This window comes from Misgurnus anguillicaudatus, chromosome 21 (genome assembly GCF_027580225.2).
Source record: "Misgurnus anguillicaudatus chromosome 21, ASM2758022v2, whole genome shotgun sequence".
Lineage (NCBI taxonomy): Eukaryota > Metazoa > Chordata > Actinopteri > Cypriniformes > Cobitidae > Misgurnus > Misgurnus anguillicaudatus.
The window spans coordinates 58473212-58488206 of NC_073357.2; the positions used below are offsets into that span (position 1 = coordinate 58473212).

At 34.7% G+C, this 14995-nt stretch overlaps 1 protein-coding gene across 1 annotated transcript; it reads right to left on the reverse strand.

Annotated features, from left to right (window-relative positions):
- Nucleotides 1–5538: 5538 nt before the first annotated feature.
- On the reverse strand, nt 5539–14834 carry ist1 (IST1 factor associated with ESCRT-III). Its single transcript, XM_055216370.2, has 10 exons — nt 14676–14834; nt 11812–11908; nt 11526–11706; nt 11359–11446; nt 11188–11271; nt 10738–10848; nt 10489–10665; nt 10288–10398; nt 7507–7555; nt 5539–6942 (listed from the first exon to the last, which is right to left on the reverse strand). The coding sequence occupies exons 2-10, from the start codon at nt 11897–11899 to the stop codon at nt 6776–6778; spliced, it is 1056 nt and encodes a 351-aa protein (XP_055072345.2). The 5' UTR covers nt 11900–11908; nt 14676–14834; the 3' UTR covers nt 5539–6775.
- Between the last annotated feature and the right edge of the window lie 161 nt (nt 14835–14995).

The window sequence follows — 14995 nt, forward strand, 5'->3', positions numbered from 1 at the left end:
ACAAAATCAGGAACTGTGCCAGGCAAGGAGTTCAGAGCGTTCGCGCTCAGTCAGGTCGTAAGGGAAATGAGGCACCACAGCCTGCAGAGCTTGGTGCTCACTACTCCCTCCTCCCCAAAAAATACTAGGAGGAGATCCACTACTCGACTCCATGCCCAGCGTTGTGTAACTTGCTGCATCCAGTAGTGGTGTTAACATTCTGTCACGATACGTAGAACAGGTAAGAGGATGCAGACGCAAGTTACCAAAAAAAATATATAAATTATTTTCAAATAACACTAAACGAATAAAACAAACAGGCAGGCAGTTAGCCAAGAACGTATATGAAACAGAGACTCAATGACATGCTAACACATCAGCTCAGACAACAGACAGGCATATCTATACTGACTAAAACAGGTGTTGATGATGATGATGAGTAATTAATGAAATGTCCAGGTGACAATCAAAGTAACAAAACACACACAAAAACAGATCACGCTGATTAACCATGACAATAACTGGCAGCTGTTTGGCAGTAACTTACTGTAGATTTAAATGTATGTTATTGCACAGTTTGTTTAAGTTAAAGTTAAATGAACATTAAACATTAACAAGTCATTGTCTACAGAATAAAACTAAAATAACAGCACCATGCAAAGCATTCTGGGAACCAAAATCTGAATGAAAAAAAGTTGATGAGGATTTCTGATTCCCAGAATGCTTTGCATGAGGCTGTTATTTTAGTTTTATTCTGTTAAGACAATGACGTGTTAATTCTTAGAAAATCCTTAATCTTTCTCTGACTGTGTGCTGCATAAGGATGGTGAAATCAAAATTTTTGAAAGTTTTGAAGCTTTTCAGCAAAGCATGTTAACTTATGAATGTTGCACTGCAAAAATTACTTTCGTATTTGGCTTGTTTTTAGTACAAATATCTAAAAATTCTTAAATCAAGATAAGTTTTCTTGATAAGAAAAATGACCTATGAAAATAAGTCTAAGAAAAAAAATAAAATGTAAATTAATTTGTGCTTAAAACAAGTATAGAAATGGGGTGAGAACATTATTTTTAAAATTAAAGGTAGGGTATCACATTTTGAAAAATGCTAACGGTAGCAGAATAGCAATGAAATTACGATCCCACCCTCCATTCAAATCGCCATCCAAAGTCACGCCTCTTTCATGAACACGCACAGATCAGAAGGTCACATCTCATGTCTCATTCACCAGTGAGAAAACTTTGCAGTAAGTGAATAACATTTCCAAAATACCCAACATAAACAACTAGTTTACATCAGAATTAGTTAAAGCACACTTTCAGTTGTGTAGACGTAGTAACTATATTGTTACGCTAATCCGTAAACTAACACAAATTTAATAAGCAACACAATGTTTCATCAAAGTAGAATATCTAAATCCATCTCAATACAATCATATCGCGTACCTACCTTACCAAAATAAACTGTGCAACAACTAGGGGTGTCAACAATAATCGATTCGGCGATGCATCGCAATGCGCGCATGCACGATTCAGCATCGTTGCAGCAAAGTGCCATAATCAATTATGTCACTGTTTATTTTCTGGCCTCGAGTGGACAATAAAGTTGTGAATTTTCAATTACTTCCGGGGGCATAACAACAACAATCAAGATGGCTGAGGTAGAGAGAGATGACCGCGATAGACGGATAAATAAAAACGCATCATTTTCCAAGGAAAGCGGGCATGTGGGCACATTTCGGATTCTACAAAGACTTACACTGTGTGTAAAATTCTCATCTCAGGTATATAATTGTCATTGTCTTAAAGCTGCTAATTGAGAAAAGTTGCACTTGACTTTACAACTTGACTGATGAAAAATTTGCCTTGTTGTGTACAGTAGAATTCTGATACATCGCAATGCATCGTAGAATCAAATTGAATCGTTACCTGGTGAATCGCAATTGAATCGAATTGTGAGAGCAGTGCCAATGCACACCCCTAGCAACGACCCTTTCAGACTCTTTGCCTCCTGCAGCTGTTTGCATCTCGTGGTAAAGCAGTAAAGTTACCGATGTTCATTTGGGTTTTTTGCTCTTTGCTGATCCAGGCAGTTTTTGCTATAAAAGATGTCTTTCGTTTTGTGACTCCTGTGCAGATTGTCCATTCAGCAGAAAAGTTTGCCATTCTCTTCCTCTGTTTACAGGCGGGAGCGCACGTGAACGCGCTGATGACATATGGTGTCTGCGTGAACAGGCTGCATGGTGGCATTCAAATTACGCTTACGGATGAGGGACAAAAGGGCAACGTCCGTTTGGAGCGAGATCTATGATTGGTTGAATATTTTTTGGTCCTACGCCTTTTACAGATGACATAAATTTCTACAAAGACATTTAAACAACTTAACACAGTGATTGCTATCAGGATGTGAGGAGACTTTTAACCAGCATAACTAAAAATGTTTCTGGATCAAATAAGATACCCTGTCTTTAAGCGTTTAAGAAAAAAGTCTTACCCCACTGGCAGATTTTTTGTATGTTTTTGTCTGTATAATTACAGTATAACTGGCAGCTGTTTGCCAGTAACTTACTGTAGATTTAAATGTGTTATTTACTGGCAACAGTTTGTTCAAAGTTAAATGAACATTAATTAACAAGCCTTAATCTTTACAGAATAAAACTATAAAATAACAGCCTCATGCAAAGCATTCTGGGAACCAAATTCTAAAGGAAAAAACTGAAAAAAGGTTGATGAAGATTTATGGTTAAATAAAATCTATTTAAATCTACAGTAAGGCAAACAGCTGCATAACTACAACAATTTATTTACAGTGGACTAATTTACTTAGGTCATTTCGCTCATCCAGAAAATGTATCTTAATTTAAGAATTTTTAGATATTTGTACTGAAAACAAAGTATAGACAAAAATACTAAAGTAAGAAAGTCAGTTGTAGTGTGACTTGTCAGCCAGTATGTGAAAACCCAGGTAAAGTCATTTTTTGTGATTCTACATAAAATCATCTATGTAACACTAACAATCTTATCTTATCTTATATAATCTTATCTTATATAATCTTATCTTATATAATCTTATCTTATATAATCTTATCTTATATAATCTTATCTTCGATACTGACTGAGTAAGATCATATCAAAGATTGAAATCAATGATTAAAATCAAACTTTGATGCTACTAATCTCAATATTAAAGACCTTAACCTTGATTTCACAGACACATAATCACGTTTACATGTATTTTTGTTATGAGAATATGTAAATGCTCATCTTGTTTTAACCAAAAGTAAAACTAAAGCATCACTTGTACTTAAAGGTACAAATTAAAATTCATCAGACCTTATCATCTATCCAGGATATTATTTTTGAAATACAGCATGTACTGACGTGTCTTTGTACAGGTTGATAGACGTCAATCATTTACAACATAGCATCTTGTATTTTAATTAACATACAAGTGCGGATGTGTTAATGCGCTTTATGTGTTTAATATTTCTGTGTTTTAATGAGAGTTCACTAAATCCTGTGCATGTGACAGATGTTTCAACACCATTTTACCTTCCTATTAGTTATATTGCAGCTCTCTCTAGTGGTTATGTCGTGAAAAACATTATAGAGCTGCATTTCTGCAAGTAAACCATTTATAAACTGCTCCTTTGACCAGGGGCGTTGCTAGGACCAGATGATATTGGGGGCTTTGCCCCTTGAGAACATGAAACACAGCGAATATTTGCTTATTATTATGATATTCATTTTAAATTAAACATAAAACTGAGAAAGTGTGAAAAATCTTTGCTATAGTTGCCCATATTTACCTTTGTCTGTCTGTCCTCATGGGATTTGTCTTGGACATTTTGTGATGTTTTTCATTTTTCTGTCATTTCTTGTCATTTATGTTGATCAACCCTTACTTTTGAGTCTGTTCTATTTTTGCAATCCTATTTTTTTATTTTATTTGCATTTTCTCTGCATTTTGTTTTCAACCTGGAAAAATGTTAGCTCGTACAATTTTCAAAAGCCATACCACACGTGCATTAGGTTATATTTCTTTGATTTAGTTGATTAAAGCTATTTCATTTTTACATACATACCCATTGACTTTGTAAGCTGTGTTACGTTATTAAGATTTTAAGTACTAATGAATAAGTTATTTATTTGGCAGAACAGTCAGCTGATTTAATTTTACTTGATGAACGACGATGTTCATGTGTTGTTAACAGTGCCACCTGCTGGCCGGAACAGATACTGCACTGTCTAACGTCCGTTTCTCAATATGAAGCCTGCAGGCTACAGAGGTCGCATTTCTAGGCTGCATACGTCATCAAGACCGTCTTATTTCACAATATTAACATTTATAAAGTTGACTATTATTCTTAGTTAATCGTAAATTGTTGTATTGCGCATATGATTTGCGAATGTAATGCTCAGTTAACTTAAATAAACCAGGCTTGATGACGTATGCAGCCTGCATATGCGACCTCCGGAGGCTGCAGCCATTGAGAAATGGCCAACAATCTACCGCAAACAGACAGAATTTGTTTTGGAAAACACATTAGAAATAATAATAAAATAATCGATTAAATTTGTTAATTAAAACGTTTTCAATCCTCAAAACTATAAACTAAAGGCAACGCTGGCTTTGACAAATAATAATAACTCATCACACTACTTCTTTGGCCAAAAATATATTTTTTTAATATATGCTAAATACATTTTGTATAACGTAAAGCGTAATTAAATAAAAAAAAAATGTATTTGAAAATATATTTAATTTTAACCTATTAACATTTATACCACAGTCTGTTGAATGCTTTATTCTCATTGGTTGAAAAATGTTCCGTGGGTGATTATTTTTCTGTAAACCGCACACCTAACCTGTCAAATGTCTTAAAAATAGGCACCAGAGCAATGTTTGTTGTAACCGTGGTATAAGGGAAATAATTGACTCCAGTCCTTTAAATTATGTTAGGAATAATTGGTGACGGGCCATAAGAAAATAATGCGAATATTATACATACGACGCGAAGCGCCGTTACACGGCAGGTGTGCATTATTTTCAAATAATTCAAGGACCGGGGTCAATTATTCCTCTTATACCACGGTTACCACAAACATTGCGCAGGTGCCTATTTTTAAGACATTTGACAAGTTAGGTGTGCGGTTATCAGAAATTAATGCATACCCATGGCAAAAATATATTTTTCCTGGCCAAAATATAAAAGTTTGTATAAAATATATAAAGTAAAAAATATACAATAATAAGTATATTTTTGCAGTTGAAAATATATTTAATTTTAATTTTTTCAAACCTGTTATGTTCACAGGTTTGTAACATACAAAAGTTTTTCTATCAATGCGACGTGAATATAAATGCTTTCAAATATATTCTCTCCTATATACTCTTCTTTAAAATAAATTTCAAAATATACCAAAACTGGCCAAAAAATATATTGGTGAAAAATACATGCGTGTAAACATATATATTTTTTGCCATATGGGTAAAAACAATGCATATTACTTTTAGTTATTAAACAAGGAATACAAATTTAGGTCAGAGCTGAAAAGGTTATGAGCAAATAGACTTTATTACATGAGTATCAGATATGCAAGCTAAAAATCAGTATCAAACAAAAGTCAGATGATTTAAGGAAAAGCACAAATTAGTGTCATAATTCAAGGGAGAAGCAACCTCACATACATGTATATAAAGCCTCTCAAACCCTTGTTACTCCTCCCAAACAAACATTGACAAAGGGACTTTCAAGTCTTCCAATAACGAAATAAAAATATTTTCAAACCCTCACCCATGAAGAATTATTCATCCGAATGTTGAGTTTATTATACACAAATCCTGAAAGGCCACAGCTGAAGAGATGATAACATATAAGACTAGAGATGGGAGTGTTATCAAATAAGTTCATCTTCTGAGTCCAAGTAAGAAAGCTGACTGGTGTCATTTCTCTAACACAGTCAGTCACTACCAACACAAACTGCTTAACAACAAAGGAGAAATGTTTAACTTTAATACACGGGGAGTTCTGAGGGTGAAATAAACCAGGTCGTCCTTTACTAACTGTGCTCAGATCAATAGAAACAAACAAGCTTTGGTGTTTAGTTGGGAAACCCATCACTACACCTGATATGACCTATGACAACATCCCTCATCTAAACGCTTTAACTAGTCAATGCAAAACAGCCAAGTCATTCACATACATTGTCCATTATGTCACGCAGACATTCAAAAGAGAGCAGATAAGCACCTTGCGTAACAGAGGGTGTACGAAAGCCGACAGGTTATACCTGCTTTTTCCTAAATTATTTATAAGATTTGAGATTTCCTGGAAGAAGAAAACAAAACGTACGATAGACATCATAGTAGTTCTTGAAAGGGCAAAGGCTAAGAAACAGAATGATTAATTATATATTTATAGATTTTATTTATTGGTGGTCATACATGCTGCCAGAGTTGAGATAAAAATATTACTAGACTAACTAGTTTCAGTTGTCATCAAGGTTTTAAATGCAAGGGTGCTCATAAATGCGTATGGGCGGACGTTTTGTCAGTTTTCCATAGATAAAAGTCTTAGCCTCTTAGGTGTGTACATTTCCACCACTGCCGTTCACCAGTTTCTCTAGTGTGTCAGATCCTTCATTCTGTTAGGTAATATATTATTTTACACCTCCACCAGAAGTATAGACAACAGCGTGTGAATACAGACAGGAAACAATGAGAAGAGTTAAGTCTTGTGTGGCAGCTGAAGGTTTGGAGGAGGATCTCCCGACTCCAGGTGTGATCTGGATAATTAAGTCTTCTTCTTGAGCTCTTCAAAGCGTCGGGACAGATCGTCAAAGTCGATGTCGTCTGACGTGTTGGCGTTCCCGCCGAACGAGGATGTCGGGAGCGTATCCGGAACAGATGGAAGCTCGGGGAGGGTGGAGTTGTCATAGATTTGACCGGATGGAACTGGGCCTAGAGACAAAGTGAATGTGTTAAGATAGAAAATAAATAATTCATTTTTATATGTTGTTTGAACATTATTGTGTGACACCTGTGTGTGTAGACAACTGCTCAGTAGTGATAAAAATCTGCCCACTGTTTTAGGTAAAACCTCAACAGTCTCATGGGACAAGCTGTTGGCATTTCCTGAGCAAAGTGATGTCACTTTGCGCAGGCCCCGCCCACAACTCTCTTAAGACCACAGTTCAGGTCATTAAATCTTACATAATTTATTACAGAACGTTTATTATGAACAATGAACTAAGGCGATTGTCTTATTAAAAACTGTGAGTGTTTTCGTTATATATAACATTAAATGGTGAGGGAAGCAGTAGCTCATTTGCATTTTTCATGCACACCTAAAATGTTGTCTTTTCAACACGGTATCATACATTATCTATAGGGTATTTGGACCTAAAACATCACAGGGACATTTGGGGGACATCTGAGACTTAATATTAAATCTTGCAAAATTACCATATTAGGGGACCTTTAATAAAAAGAGGGTAAAATACCACAGTATGGGAAATTACATACCTGGGATCACCTGGGAAGGATCAGAGGGTTTGATTGACAAATCATCGATCTTCAAGAAAACAACATAAAATATGTTAACTTAAAACACTGAAAACAACAAACAAAAGACTCATTTCTGATCTACTTCTTCTCTAAATGACCCTACAATGAGTTTCTGAATAAACATTACTGAAGTGTAAATGTGCAGCTATGTGTTAATGGGTTTCTCTACATGTCGAGTTCTGTAAGCACGCAACAATAGGTTTATATAAAACAATGAGTTTGCTTTAATCACTGACTTCTCATGCAATGACAATGATGAACATCATTTGTATAAAACGATCCAGACAAAATGCGAGATAGGATGAACTCGAGCAACAGCATGCTTTTGAAGTGCATATGGATCAAGCTCATCTCATGTGCTAGAGAGGATTTGCTTGTAGGATGAATGGCTAGTTTGTCTTGTGTTTATACACTGCAGCCCACAAATTACTCCAGTATAGCTCAAATCTACTTTAAGACACAATATGTAATTTTCGTCACTAATTCTCACGATACTTTGATGTCAGATGCCACAAGAATTCAAAAGCACATATAGTTTCTATGGCGGCAAAAGCAGAAACCGCGCATAACCTGGACATGATGTCATTAGCTACGTTTACATGCAATCAAATAATTTGGTATTGATGGCTCAATTGGATTGAAAAGCCTTCATGTACGATTGAGGTCGATCGGATGCAAAGAGGTCCGATCATCAGGAGAAAAGTACACATGTAATGCGTTAATCGTAGTATTTTCTCAATCAGATGCAAAAATAACTTGTGCACATGCACAGAATAATTGTTCTTAAGTTCACGTCTTATATTTACTTCTTAATTACGTATCACACGATTCTCGTCAAAGAAACATGCAATAGCAAGGCAATGCCAACACATATTAAGGTAATGAGCTCATGCGCTGTACATTCTGCAGCGCTCATGTCTTTCATAACATTACATAAAGCAATAAAATAGTGCTGTGCCTTAAAAAAAGTCTGTTTTCATTCCATATATCTGAAAACTTTCTCCAACTCCCCTTTGACTTTGTACATTTATCCAGAGATAAAGCGTGAACTCAACGCTAGATGCTGTGTACAAGCGTTGCCAAGTCCTTTGTTTTTTTTCGAGTTCAGATTTGGGCTACTGTTTCCATGAGTTGATTTTTTCTATGGGTTAAAGATGAAAGGATTTCTGTCATTGGGATGCTTCTGGGCTAGTTTTGAATGTTTATTGGGCTGGTTTTGATACGCTGATCTGGCAACCCTGGCTGTGCGCTTGCACAGACGTTTGGTTCGAATTATATAGAATGTACATGTAAAGAAACATTTTAATCAGATTGCAATGATTCTGGTCTCTTAACTATCCCTAGAATATCAAAAGTGTCTAAAGGTGGTAGATCCTTTTCCTACTTAGCCCCTAAGCTCTGGAATGATTTGCCAACTGATGTCCGTGAATCAGACACAGTCGATCACTTTAAATCTAAACTTAAGACTTACATTCACATTATTTGTCTAGTACATTATACTTATCTCGCAATAGTTAGTTTGTACAGAACAAAGCATTCACATAACTCGTATGGGTAATATACTGTTGCCGCAATAGCTAGCCTGTCTGGAACCGAGGATTTTGTTTCTCTCTCCCTGTCTTTTCCTTCGTTTAAATACCGTTTACATCCCATATAATATAATATATATAATAAATAAATAAATAAATATTATATATATATATATATATATATATATATATATATATATATATATATATATATATATATATATATATATATATATATATATATATATATATATATATATATATATATATATATATTTATTTATTTATTTATTATATATATTATATTATATGGGATATATATATATATATATATATATATATATATATATATATATATATAATATATATCCCATATAATATAATATATATAATAAATAAATATATATATATATAATATTTATTTATTTATTTATTTATTATATATACTATATTATATGGGATATATATATATATATATATATATATATATATATATATATATAATATATATATATATACACACAGTGCCCTCCACAATTATTGGCACCCCTGTTTAATTTGTGGTCGTGGACTTCTAAAAATTCTACTTTTTATTTATATACCCCGGGGAGTCAGACGACATTGGCATCCTCTTATATACGAGACATTATTAATACGCTCGCTTGTACAGTTTGTTCATAGCAGCTGTATTTTGCTACTTATATTGTCTGTCGATTTTTCTGTGTTTCCCCTGCTTCTTTTAATGTAAAGCTGCTTTGAAACAATTACCAATTGTGTAAAGCGCTATATAAATAAAATGTAATTGATTAGGGTGCATGAAAACTGTACTGTTGTAACCTGAAGAATTTTGTGCATGTAAACATAGCTATTGACAAGCGACCCTATAAACAAGGGCGGATAGCTTGTTAAACAAAATATATAAGAGTGACTTTTGCATATTTTAGTGCAAAAAATCTTACATATTGTGCCTTTTAAAATAAAGCATTTCCACGAGAATTCCAACAAGAAAGCAGTGAAGTGTGCACAACAGAGGTTAGTAATGCATGCTCGTGATGCTTTGCAGCATGCGAAGGCTCCTAGCATAAAGACCGACTATAGAGCAGTGCTAAGACGGCATGTGAACTGTAACAAACTGCTCTTCCCTGAAAGGTGAACGGGTCGTCCATGTCTGTCTGGCAGGGTGGGGAGGTTGGAAATCACTTGCACTTACAGACTCATAGGTGGGGGGGCAGCTTGGGAGTTGTGGTGGCTGCCCTCCTCTCACTGGAGGCTGAAAGTTGCTAAAGCCATCATAGGTGCCAACCGGACCATTGAAGGGCTCCTGCGAGGAATAGGAAACGTTTTAGTTAACAAGACTCCAAAATTGAGCTTAAAACGTAAGATTAAGTCTGTAAAGTTAAAAACTGCTTACAGCTCCTCTAGGTGGAGGGTAGCTAAAAGCTGTAGGCATTGGCATGGGCATAGGCATGGGCATAGCCGCATGAGGGGCGGTAAAACCACCTCCACCACCTCCTCCACCACCGCCGGGCTTCTTGAAGTCACTGTCCACATCGATCAGATCGGCCTCTTCTCCCGGACACACTTCTGGCTGTGGAGAGATGAGAAATGTCAGAGATACAAAGCGTGCGAGGTGGAGATGAACAGGAAAATAAAGTCTTACCCGAACCATGGCATCAGGTTCATAAGGAACGTTGTAGTTTTTGGCGATCTCGATGAGGTAACGTTCAACCAAAATCTTCGGCGGGGCCTCCACGCTCAGTTTGTGCATAAGCTAAGAATAAGAAAGTCAAATATGAAAACACAACAGTAGATGAGATTACATAGTAATTAAAGGCACACTATGTAATTTTCACCACTAGAGGTCGCTAAAAAAACAACAATAACGGCGTAGCTTGATGATGCTGTGAAAGAGCGTGGAATGATGGGAGTTGTAGTCTCTAATCAATCAGACAGGTCTCACAAATCATGTTAATGTTTGACGAAATCGAATTGATTGGCGTATGAAATCAAAGTATTACGAGACAAGAGCGTACTGAGTGTTGGCAAATATCATAAATACGTTTTAATTTTTGATGCCCATCACATCTAAATAATTAGGATTTAATCATACCCTATCATTAACAGTCCCGATTTGGTTTGTCCTGCACAGCTTTCCGTACTCCTTGCTGTATTTGTTACACAGCTGATCTGAAACCTGTGAGAATAAAAGACATGCATGGTTCATATTAGATTCAGAAAGCAAACATAAAGTCACGTGTAACCTCATGAAAATGATACGCACGATTTTCAGTTCTGCAACTTCTGATTGGAGACGGGGAGCCGCCCAGATGAGAGTGGACACTGCTTCCTGTAGACCAGGATCAAGCTCTCTGAACAGATCAAGAGAATATAAAGACAGTAAGCATCGCTTAGATACAAACAGTGATGGCATAAGAGATTGTGACTTACTTCATTGACTGTATTAAACCAAATCGCGTGAGCAGCAGATCACAGTATAACTCCAGGATCTCCATGGCCTCCACCAGGTAATCTTCTCTGATGATGTGCTCGACTCTGATCCTCGCACGTTCATCTTTACCCGCTGACAAGTAGTCTGCAATTTCCTTACGAGCCTTTTGGGCTAACTCGGCTAAATCACGTGAGAAGAAATTTAATTCAATTAATTTATACATAATTTCAACTTCACACTACCAGAATTTTAAAACGTGCGCAAACAGGAGTGCATCAGACTTACTCTTCTTCTTCTCAAGAAGTTTAAGGCGGTTTATGACCAGCCTGAGGTTCACACGAAGCCTCTCTGATTTAAATCCTCCACCAAGCATGATGGAGCTCTGTGGATAAACAAGAACCAAATGGAGATGAAATCCAAAAAAGACTGATGGTTATATAAATGTGTGTCCAGGGTATCTGAGGCCCAAACTCATATAAAGATCAATGGTTGAGTTAGACTTCCTGTAAGGTAAGTGATGTTACTGTCATATCATGACTTATCAATAATATATTGTATATATATATATATATATATATATATATATATATATATATATATATATATATATATATATATATATATAATATATATATTTATATATATACAATATATTATTGATAAGTCATGATATGACAGTAACATCACTTACCTTACAGGAAGTCTAACTCAACCATTGATCTTTATATGACTAGTAAGAGTAAAAGTTATATAGTTACAAAATATGTTCTGGCTGTTTAATCCTGTATTATACGTCACAACAGCACTTACAAAAGTAAGTTGACAGATTTTTCCGACCATATTTAACTTGTTCTGATAAACTGTATGAAAATTAAATTGCTAACAAGTATGTTACATTCTAAACATTTAGTACTGGTGTTTTTGCCTTTTATTAGGATAGGATAGTAGCTAGACAGGAAGTGAGGTGGGGGAGAGATGGGGGGAAAGTCTATGAGCCAGGACTCGAACTCAGGTCTCCTAAAGCACAACAGCGCTACATTGCAATGTACTTACACACAATGCTATCGGCGCAGACAAGTATGTTACACTCTGAGTCAAAACCTTTATGTAGGCTATCATGTTAAATTTGTAAATACAGAAACAGAAGGGATGTACAATTAACCAGAAAATTTGAAAATAGAGCATGAAAGTAAAATGAGAATGCTTAATTTGCTGTTAGGTACAGCAAACTTGAAAAGGCAATAGGCTAATTATAAATAAAATATTTAGAAATTCTATATAAAAATATTGCATTTTGTGACCTTAACAAACAAAATGCTAAATCAGTCACAATTTTTTAAAGGGTTATTAATTTACCCAAAAATGAAATTTCTATCATCATTTACTTACCCTCATGTCATTCTAAACTAATAAGATCAAGTGTAAAAACGATTTTTTGGCAGTGCTGGGCAGACTGATTCATTCAATTGCCATGAAAAAACAATTGTATATATAATATTTACTTATTATATACATTTAGAAATTCTTAATATTATATTTAGAAAATGAAATAGCGACAATAGTCTGGAAACGTAAATATTTTTCCATACTCCAATTTATTTTTTCCATACTTCCCAGATCTGTAAATTACTCAAATCAAATTCCATACTTTTCCAAACCCTGTAGGAACCATGCAGCATGTGGGTCAATAACAAAACAAGCTCCTAAAACAAGCTCCTTTAAAATTACTAAAAATATTTTTTTAAATTGGATGTAATGCATATTAATGTATTTAACAGGTTTTGTTTATTGAACAAAATTTCTGTACATTTTAATTATTTTTTTTCTATTTACCAGATAAGTTTTAAAGCAGTCCGACCGTGTGTCATGATGATTGTTTGTTTATTGTATAGTGGCATTTTAAATTAAAATTCTGAAAATAGCTTGTAAAATAACTTTACCAATACCATAAAACTAACATTTGAGAACGAACAATAATTTACATAAAACTAGTAATAGCAATTATAGACAACCATAGTTTGCATTTATTAAAAATAAAATTATTAGCTTATTAAAATTATTGGGGCTTAATGCATTTTATTTCTTAGGGGCATTTGTTGCACCCTTTGACTTTCTGGTTGCACCACCTGACCTCTGCAATGAATTTACATTTAACAGACTTCTGCTAGGATGCTGGTATAAATGGTTTTTTTTTTTGCTTGTGATTATCAAATTCATCAATATACTTTTTAAATACAATAAATTTTCTAGATTTACATTGGTTGTACCACCTGACACAAAAAAGTGTACCAGCCTACCCATTACATTAAAGTAGCTTTTATCAGTATTTAAGAGAAATCTACAAAGTTTTCATTCAGCCATAAAGAGCACCTGGGTTTCACTGGATGATGTGATGTCATGCTTACTGTTTATACTTGTTAACTTCCTAATAAAGTCCCATGATTGTGGTTGTCCTACCTTCACATTTGAGAACATTCAAAATGTTGGACAAAAGTTTTTCAATTACCCATACAACCCAACAACAACTACTGATATTTGTTTATAGGAATTTAAACTTTATGTATTTAAACTTTTATAGAATGCATGTATTAAGTTTTATAGAACAAAGTGACACATTTATGTCATAAATGTATCAAGTTATTATTATTATTTTTTTTAAATAATGCACCTGGAGAAAAAACGTCATGTAAAACCCATACAGAAAAACCATTATTTATCTTTTATGTTATTGACATAATAAATTTAAGAAAACTGGTTTGTTTGTTTGTTTGTTAGCACTACGCTCTATTACACATACTGACTGCTCAGTCTATTAGTGTGACTCACAGAAGTCCTAGAAACACCCAAAACATTACAAACAAGCGAACAATAACATATCTGACAATTAACAATTTCTGTAAAATAAGTTTGTTCTTTTAACTCGAATCTATTAATTACGACTGTACAAAGTAAACTACAGCACATATAAATAGCACGGATAATATTTCAAACAGTTAAACCAGGAAGAGACTCGATTAGCCAGCGACTAACAGCACCTTATTTACCTAAGTCAACAAAAACCAAAATAGACCTTCAAATGTAAAAATTCATCAAAGCTTTATGAATCCCGAATTAATGTATGAGAAATGTATAATAAATGTCATATTTACAGTTGAGTTCCCCTTGAGACGCGGATGAGAAGTCGGTTTCGACGAGAATGATGGAGCGACTGTTTGCGTTCACTTCCGCATGGGGCGTGACGTCAGGACGGCGCGTCATGTCACGTTGTCGCCAGGGAAAACCCCAAATCATGTGCTCTCAATGATGTCATGCGTATTGATTTCAAAACAGTAGTTATGATAAAGCAGGTTAAAGTTAAGTTTATCAGTTTGAAATTGTTAATTATTTTGGTGTCGTTTTGTTATACCGCCGAAAATAAGTAGAAGTATATATATCAAATACATACAGGAGAAATAAATACGACTGCGGA